Source organism: Echinococcus granulosus (assembly GCF_000524195.1).
Source record: "Echinococcus granulosus chromosome Unknown EG_S00270, whole genome shotgun sequence".
In the NCBI taxonomy this organism is placed as follows: domain Eukaryota; kingdom Metazoa; phylum Platyhelminthes; class Cestoda; order Cyclophyllidea; family Taeniidae; genus Echinococcus; species Echinococcus granulosus.
The window spans coordinates 2093-11788 of NW_020170650.1; the positions used below are offsets into that span (position 1 = coordinate 2093).

Genomic DNA, 9696 nt, shown 5'->3' on the forward strand with positions numbered 1-9696 from the left:
TTGATAAATATGCACATTCTCAGACAAGCACGACTACTCCCAAAACGAACACAACACTGGATAATGAGATAGAATTGGAGTATGGAATTGTCGTTCCTAATAATAGCTAATTCCCTTCTACTTATTGCTACAAATAAGCTCAACAAATTGAATCTACTGCTTTTTGAACACCCTTCTCAAGACATGCAAGAATATGGCCACACTGGTGGTGCAGTTATTAACTCTCCCAAAACACATTCCAAGATGCTCGAAGTAGTCGGGCAATAGCTGTTTCGTATCCGATCAAAGAGGTTTCCCCCTTTACTGTCCCTTGCGATCTATGTAGCCTTTCAAATATTTGCAATAAATGTTTACTCTACGTAATGCACTGCTGACATTCTACTTAATGGAGTAATTTAATTGTCTTTCGGGTATGTGGCATTTAGATGTGGTAGCTGGTGCACCCACCTCCTTAGAAGTCAAGATGACAAGTATGTACTGCTTCAATTAATTCCAGTTTTTGACTGTCAGAATTGGGATCCCTCACCTACGCAGCGTGCACTGCTAGTTTCGAAAATGCCTTTGTCAGCCGATGACACTGTGAAGTCGACCTCCATGAGGCATCGCCCGTGTTCTCAGGATCGGCAGTAAATTTAGAGCAACACTGACAAGCAAGTTGGCATGCCATGACACTGACAATATTGTAGAGACGGAAGACATGAAGGAAATTGAACCTGTGTGCACAACACAAAGAGGAATCGGTTAGCTGCCTAAAGGAAACAACTCTCATGACGTGTTGCAATAAACGCTCTATTGCAATCGGTTACGGATGTTGAATATGCTCGTGAGTGTGATGTACTGCCTTGCTTCAAGCGCATCACGCATTTGGCCTCACGTCAATATTTCAGTGCTAACTACTCCTCAAGAAGCATACCTTCCCTGCTAGTACACTCATAGAAGCGACAGTAATGAGGGACACGGTTGTGCTGCAAGGAAGAGTGAATTCATGTCTAGCGCTTGAACAGGTAAAATTGTCAAAAGACCATTTTTATCATGACAAATCTGCCTGTGTCGTTTGGAGGCTAAGTGGCGTAAATATGACAGAGGACTTTTAAATAAACTTTTAAGCACATTTATATGTTTTACGAGGAAATGATCCTTAAGGACACTGCTATCCAAGTTATTTGAAGCCAGGAGTGGTCACTAAAACAAAACGAGTACTTGGCGCGCATAGGCGAAATTAGTCTGGGGGCAGTGGGTGTAAATTCGGGCAGAGGCAGCAACCTGCTTGCTAAACCTGGGCAGTAGCCAACATGGGGGTTTGGATGTCGGTGAGAAGGGGAAGGGAATGCTTAGATGTCCCAAAAGCCTGAGTGCTGGTAGCACTACTTTTCTGCAGAGAGTTACACTCAGAAGGCTTCACTTCACCCACTTTGAGGTCATTTTTTAGGAAATAAGATACCTGAGAATAACAAAGGTTAACAAGTCCCCTTTGGCCTAATTGGTCCCTCATGCTACGTACTTGAAACCACATGATTAGACCTCGTTCCTATAAGAAGAGACTTCACTACCTTGTGCATTAACTACCACAGCATGACTGTCCAAGTGGTAACAATCATGTGGGCATCACTACATGGCAGTGACAAGTTCAGTGTTCGCAATGTATCCCCTCACTTAGTTGTCCCCAGCTGAATGGTGCTTTGGCAGCTGGTTTGATGTGACGTGAAACAAGTGGGTGTCAGCCAAGGGGGTAGAGTCCTCGGACAATGCATAGGCTGTGATTCATCAGCTAAAAATCCTATCATTTCACTTTGCGTAAATAATCCGTAGGCTTTCAAATGAAATCACAAAGCTCACAGCTAGACTGGAGCCTATTTTTGGTGTAGCAAAGTATGGGATTGCGAGTTGCGAATTCCAACACTTGTGAGTGATCCTTACTTTCACACATTATTTATGCAAAGAAAAAGGAAAACGCGAGAATGCATGCTCTCCATCACTTAAGTTTCATCCGATATTTGCACCACTTCCTTAAGAAAAGACAAATTCAATGTGAACAAGTGGTAGAACAGACTGATTTGCAATGCTTTGATTGCTTGTTTAACGCCTCACCTGGTTTTGTAGACGCTGAATGCTCCACCTTTGTACTTTCACATGGCGGCATGGCCTCCTGATCATGCCGATACTACCTACCCTAGTCACTCTCTATGCTGACAACACAAATTCGTCATTGTGTTTGGTCTTCTTCTCTTCAGTGTGGTCTTGGGATAGTACAGTTCTTGAGAACTCTTACATATTACAAAATTTATATGGTCACTTGTCAAATGGACACGTGCATGACTGGATGGGCAAAAAGGTCAAATGGACATCTTTTTCGGTGCACAGGCTACAATAAATTAATCGCTTGCAGATTACATTGCATAAATGTGTGTAGGGAAGTAGACCCAGCTACTTCATCAGACTGAAGCCTTTAAACAATCTGGTTGATTGCTTCCATGTACAGCGTCAAGTCCATTTAACACGGTAGGTGAGGTAGGCGTACAATTTCTCTTTCCCATTATCCTTAGCTTCAACACGCTTGCCTCCAGAGCATGCATCTTCATCGCAAACATATATGATACAAGGAAACTTGTGGAGGAAGATGGTTTGAGGAGAGTTCCATGTCATATGCCACCAGTCTGGATGCGGATCTGTTGCAGACAGAGGGGACTTGCGTATTAACATCCTACCATCACCGTGCTCAATGTAAAACCACCAAAATGATGTGAAGACCGATTTATGCAGTGATAAATGCGTGGACGCTCTCAAGTGATATTAATTTGACCTCCCATTTCTTCTCATTAATGCACTTCCCAAGACACATTGATATGTCAATGCTCATGTTACTAGCTTTGTTACACCACTATCGAAGCTGCTTTGTAGCACATTGGAAGTCGTTTGCCTAATAGATGGAAGCCCTGGACTCCGAGTTAGTAGAAGCTATTGCAGCGAAATCGCCCCCTCTTGCTAACTATGCACCTACAGGCTCAACCATGACTGCTCCACCAAAGAATCCAACTCTTGTACCTGACTTGTAAAAAGTCGCTATGAGAGAGGCATTGACAACAGATGCTACTGAGACGGCTATATTCACAGAGGACGCAATTAAAATTGCCCCGTCAAAAGTACCCCTCTTTGACTCGATGTTGAAGTTGATGGACCGGATCAGACTGGCTGGTCTGCGTGATTTTGTGCTTAATTTCCCCAAAATCTTGTTCGATTACGATCCGAAGCAGCTAGAAATCATCAATTCATATCTATCAAACATTACAAGTACGCTTGATGCAGTGAAATATGTGCTTCTTGAAGGTTCTCCTTCGAAGTTGAATGAAGATGAAGGTGTATTCGGTTCAATTTTAGATTTGGTCTTTTAGATAAAAAGAGCATTTTAGCAATTAAATTTTATTCCTTCTCTCCCAAGAAATAACGTCTGCTTGAACTATGCATCTAACTGCCAGCTTGCTTCTGCATAACTCCAGCGCAAAGGGTAGTGGTATTAAAAGGTATCTGCTATGATGCAGATTAGGCCTGCCAAAGTAAATATACTGTACAATATAATAGTAACTTTACTATACTATGCTCCCCGACTTTCTTCGGGAAAGAAATCGTGACTAGCGATAACGGGTCGCAATGATACAGGCAATTCAGATGCAGGTCACAATTGTCCTTACGTTGAACTTCGTCGCACTACTGATATGGAGGCTGCTGCTGTTGTGCACAAAAGGTAAATAATGGGTGGCTAGAAGGAAGTTGGTAAGACCATGAATGGGCGGCCGGCTGAGAAGAGTCAAAGTGGCAACAGAGTGGCGTGATGAGTTTGATCCTTAGTTGTTTGTGCTAAATTGTGGGTTCATGATATCCCTGTCTATGGACAGACGATCCATCGAGAAACCAATGCCATCTGACACATGAGACGCCCTGGAGGTAGGACGTGTAACATTTTTATGCTCATGGTGTCGTCTCCGGGTTTAAAAGTCCAGGATTGCCAAGAAACGGATCATGACAGTCCGATACTTGCTACTTATATAATGATACCGAGAGGGAATAGTTTAATTTATCTTTGCTTCAAATCTCCATAACACGCAAATTTTGGGGAAGAACATCCTGAACCAATCAATTGTCACTGTTCTCACAAATTTACATGATTGGCTCATGCGCAATACACTGTGCGAAGCAAATGTCAATGATTTTTTAAAGGATGCTCAGCATTGGCGAGGAATTACTTAATTTATTTGAGTCGCCTCATACCACAGTGCTTAGTATTTGGGATAGGAGAACAGTAAATGTGCCGCTTCCAGACTTTACTCATGTTACACGGAATGAACATTTGAATACTCCAGTGTTCCCCCCTACCTCCCCTTGCAGGCACTCATTTCGTAGTACATGTGAAGGCGTCACTCTTGATGAGTGACTAGAAGACTAGTGGCTCAGTGCAATGATCAACTAACTCACCAACCGGACCCGCCAGCATTGGTTGGTAATCCGCAATCGACTGCTTCACCAAACAGTAGGCCGTCGATGTTGAAAAGATCCGAGGGCTGGTGGCAGCGAGGATCATTCTAGGAGTGGATATGGGGTGCAATATTAGCACAGATGCCAATGCCTTTAAAAAATTGAAAGACATCTAATTTCACTCTGTTATCCAGTTTTGGACGCTGGAGCCCACTTAACATATGTATAAGACAATCAGGCAAGCAGACTGACTGAATGAGAAAGTGGTTACGATAATGAGATCCCGCAACCATACAGCTTCAATGTTCTCCATTCAACCTGTGCAAAATTTTCCGCTTTGTAGCTATTTTCCGAACATTGCAGAATGTCATGCTCTCACTCTGGTTACAATTTTCGTTGTTGTGTCTGTTCAGTCCTTCCTGATTAGCTCCTACCACAAGTAGACGCACTTTAAGGGCCCAGTAACCACTCTAAGGTCAAGGCGAAGGTCAAAGCGTAGATCTGAGCTGAAATCACGAACATGAACACGACTTAGACGAAAGAGACGATGATTGAGTCCAAGTTGACGAAGGCGACTACTGATATTACGATCAAGACCACTGCTACCATGACTATGAGCACTCATGCGATAAAAGGACGTGGAACTGGTAACCAATCAGAGTTTGCGTCAGGCTCTCAGTCAGTCAGCCTCTCATCGATGCTGATGCCTTCTTCCATTCCATGCTCCCGTCCAACGTCCTCATCTCGACAAGCAGGTTGGTACCTCCATTTGCATTTACACACGCTGCTCCTAAGGCTGACTTTGCCTTTTGGCCCCAGTCACTCGCATTTATTCCTGTGCGCATTCATGGCTAGCATGTTTGGGATGAACAATGATTTAGCATTCCCAACCGTTAATGTGCTTGAGACTTTGTTTTCTTGTGAAAATTATGATTCCGCCCAAATGTGTGCAGTATATCGAGACTTGCCTGAGTAAGAGTTAAGTCATTATACTATGACTGTGGAGCTACTGTCATGGTCATGAGCCACGCTGTCCAGTGGAAGCACAAAGGCTGGGAACCAGGTGTTCCCGTAACAAAAAGGAAGCGATAACCAAGCATTTAGAACACAACGGAATAAGTGATTTCATCACTTGTCAACAGTAAGTTTGCTTTGTGTTTTGAGGATAGGCACAACTAATTTGAAATTATTTAAATCAGAAACTAAATATTCGAATGGATATAACGAATACAGGTCTTAGCAGAATTGTCTTCCCCTTTCATCCGTGTGCTTCGCATGAATGATCTGCAAAGAAAAACTAAATACTTGCGTTGGTATTTAAGCAGTGCACTACGGATATGCCAAATGCTGGAGAATCTAAACAAAACACTGTCCCATAAACACCAATTTCACAGAAGGTGTGGATATAGTAGTTTCGGCCGACTCACCTCAGTGGTATGGACAAAACTGAGAGTCAAACTGGCCTGACAGTGGCAAACGCAGTAAAATTGTAAGACACTGACAAGATTAGAAATTTGGCCCACATAAAGGACATGGTACGTGCGAATGTAGCCCACGAAAATGTGGTTGTGTGACCTTTTGGACAATTCCCATGTTATGTCTAAAAAGTGTGTCTGGAGGAGGCGGCTTGATTAAAATTGGATACAGATGCAAGCGGTGGTAGTGACTGTGATTGTCCACTTTGGCGCTAAACCACCTCATATTTAGTTTCGTCACAATCTTCGAGTTGTCACTGCTCTAGCTGAAGAAGAACGTCACTTCTGGGTGAACTGACAGAACTAGCCTGAGAGATATGGTGGCAATGAGAAAGGGAGTAATGCCAATTCTGACACTCGTGTGGGTGGAAGTGTTGAGGGAACGCCCCATTAGTCAAGACATATCGAACTTTGGTATAATGGATATCAGACATAGCGAGTGTGACAAGGGATTATTAGAGCAGTCTTTTAGGTGAAATTATTTCCGCAGTACATTAATGAATTCAAGCACTGTGACATTAAGAAATGCCATTCCATGGGTAAACATGATTTACTGCACAAATAAATAAAAGCACTTAGAGGTTTCGGATAATACCAGCCTTAAGAATTGTATCCATGTGTGTGTTTTCAGAATGAGACATAAACCTGCACGTCAAATCTCATCAATCGCCAAGATGAGGACATTGGACGAGAGTGTGGAGCGGAAAAACACATCAGTGTCGAGAAGAAATGGGAAAAATCATGGACCATTGAGCAGATTGAAATAGAGTGCGTACTGTCTAGTAACAGAAAGCCTGTGTTCGATCCCCTAACGTTCCTCCTTTCTAGAAGTAAGATGCAGCAATCTGAAGGAGTCTAAGATTAATAGTAGTCAAAAGCTTCTCTGATGTTCAAATAGACGTTTATGAAGAGCTTCCAAAATTGTACTATTAGGCCTCACTTCTGTGCGAAGAGATTGCATTACTTTGTCCATTATCTCCTTGGCTGCCCATGTGGTGATAATCACAGAGCATTGCCACTAAGCAATGTAGAGTTCCAAGTCTGATGTGATAGCTGTCCTCACACAATACCTTCATCACTTCGATCTTCCCACACTCAAGAGTAGGCTTGCAGCTGGATTGGTGAGTCGGGATTCACGTGCGGGTCATCCGATGAGATAGAACCTTCGGATATGCATAGCCTGTGATCCATTGACCAAAAGATCTCATCATTTACCTCTTCAAATGTAGCATTTATAAGGAGAATGGAGAGGAATTCAATAGTAGTTTCCTTGTTGCTTGATACTACGTTTCCGATGTAATTGCTTGCATGTGTTAATAAGCTGAAAATTCGGTCTGATTCTGTTTTGCACAATCAAACGCATTGGCATTCGTAAAGTAACTTGAGTAATTGTCAGCTAGTTCTGAGAGAGAGATTCAAACTTAGATGTTATCGTACAGATGTCAGCCACTAGGTGAGAAAATGTATCGTGCAGATCTCATGTGGTGCTCACAACCCGTTCTCTGTGCTTTCACTCACGCAACTTACGTTTAAGAAGCTCGTAGTTGCCATAATCCGCGTGTTACTAATACGTCTACTTTAATTTGCACATCTCAATGTTAGCTTACATCTGCCTGACTTCCACTAGATTCATTGCAGCATTGAAAGACTTCCACGATGACGCAGAGAGAACAGACTTAAGTAATCCTGCTGATTTCCATATTACGATACTTCCTATCCTGTAGCATTAGTAAAACAGCTACTAGCGAGGGCGAATCGCGACTCTACAGGAAATGCGGAAGCAAGTTACGGCTATCCTTCAATTGAACTGCGCCACAATACTAATATGCAGACTGTTGCTGTTTGGTGATAATAAAGGTAGATAATGGGTAGCTGGAAGGAAGTTTGTAGGGCTCTGAATGGGCAGCGGGCTGAGAATCGTCAAAGTGGCAACAGGGTGTCGTAATGAGTCGGATCGTTAGTTGTCATCTCTGAATTGCGGATTTATGGTATCAATTTCAATTAGCAGTTGTAACAATCCTATACGACAAACTGAATGTAGACAAGTGGTGGAATGGATTGTTCTGCGATGGTCCCAATGCTTGCTTAACGTTCTATTCGGCTTTGCTGGTGCACAGGGCTCCGTCTTTGAACTGCCGCATGGAGGCGTGGCCATCGAGCTATGCTAGCACCCACTCTCAAGCCACTCTCTAAGTTGACAATTCATATTCGCCATTGTAGTATGTCTTCTTTGGCTTTCAGGGCAGTCTCGACACAGTGCATTTCTTGAGGACTCTTACAAATTACAAAATTTATGTGACCACCTGTCAAATGAACACGTGTATGAAAGGATGGGTAAAAAGCCAAAAGCGACATCGTTCACTGTACACTGGCTACAATAAATTAATCACGGGCAGATCTTATCACCTAAAGGTGCTTTGAAAAGTAGACCCATCTACTCATCCGACGGCGTGATGTCGAAAGGCAAGCAAGGCATATCGCCGTACCACATGCCAAAGGGCCGATCTTAGTCATTCAATGCTCCAAAGACTGAAGCCTATGAACAGTCTGGTTGAGTGCTTTCATGTGCAGTGGCAAGTCCATTTAACATGGTGAGTGATGCAGGCGCTTCAATTCTCTCACCCATTGTCCTTAGCTTCCACACGGTTGCCTCCAGAGCATGCATCATCATCGCAAACCTATGCAAAACAAGGGAAATATGGCGAAAGATGGTTTGAGGAGAGCTGTATGTCCTGTGCTACCGACGAGGAGGTGAATCCACAGGAGTCCAAAGTGATCCAAGCACCACAATTTTGCCACTGCTATAGCAAATGTCAAACTATAGTAATTTCCAAAAGACATTAGTTAGACTCCTGGTGGCATCGCTATTCACATCACTAAGATTTACATTTTGAGATTACATTCGTGTCACCTATGTGACAAGAAGTGTTTACGAGATGTCATAACATGTGAGAAGGAAATGCAATCCCACAATTGCTGGGACAGTCAAATTACCGTTCCTATCAAAAAAGTAAGCTTAGATTATTCTGTTGAGCTTGAGGTTGAGTTGGTCATCACCTTATGCAGATTCTGTGAGGCATTGGTTATAAAGGCAACCACTAAGAAAACAATCCGTAATATTGAAAAATATACATGTGCTGAAAAGACAAATATATATTTGACCAGAAAAATCCACTATTTTAGCACTGCTACGTTCTAAATTGTAATAGTCTAATATAAGGTCATTATTACCGCCACAGAGAATAAACTGGGTTAGTGATGTATGACCAGGCTAATGAACCAAAGGTATGTGTGAGACCATGCTTGTAAATATATATAAACGAGTACACCAAAATCCAAAACACCACATCTCTACAATGAATTCGTTGAGGATCTTTGCTGTTGTGATCACCTGTCTCATAGTCGTTGGCTTCGGTTATCCAACACATCCGACATTTCCGTCATATCAGACAGCTGTTCGGCATTCAAGTGCAAATACTGGCTACATGTGTCGAGGTGGAATATGCTGTTACACGTATTTTAACCCATGGTGTCATGGATTCGGCAACACCCTCCATCCGCAGATGAGAGTGCAGGAGGTGTGGGGTAGTGCAGCCCATGGAAAGCATGCACACTCTAGAGCGATGACAGAATTTCTGGTGAAAGCAAGTCCCAAGGATCTGGCAACGCTCATTGAGTCAACACCAAACATTGATGAGGTGATTACCAGCCTTGATGGTGAGGCTATTACAATCCTGATCAACAAGTTGCCAAA

The 9696-nt window shown here is 42.9% G+C and overlaps 2 protein-coding genes across 2 annotated transcripts in view; one reads left to right on the forward strand and one right to left on the reverse strand. All coding sequences in view use genetic code 11, as the record gives it.

The window, feature by feature from the left end:
* EGR_10788 (hypothetical protein) overlaps positions 1-630 on the forward strand; it is a gene marked incomplete at both ends in the record, with an annotated part of 2404 nt that extends 1774 nt beyond the window's left edge. Inside the window, one exon of the mRNA XM_024500037.1 lies at positions 511-630. Coding sequence (XP_024345546.1) covers positions 511-630 — 120 coding nt within the window. The remainder of the gene's footprint in view (positions 1-510) is intronic.
* A 1851-nt stretch (positions 631-2481) lies between these two features.
* EGR_10789 (hypothetical protein) lies at positions 2482-5092 on the reverse strand (the record flags this gene model as incomplete). The annotated part of the gene is made up of 3 exons (XM_024500038.1): positions 2482-2666; positions 4468-4574; positions 4917-5092. 3 exons carry the CDS (start codon positions 5090-5092, stop codon positions 2482-2484), a joined length of 468 nt encoding a protein of 155 aa, XP_024345547.1.
* Between the last annotated feature and the right edge of the window lie 4604 nt (positions 5093-9696).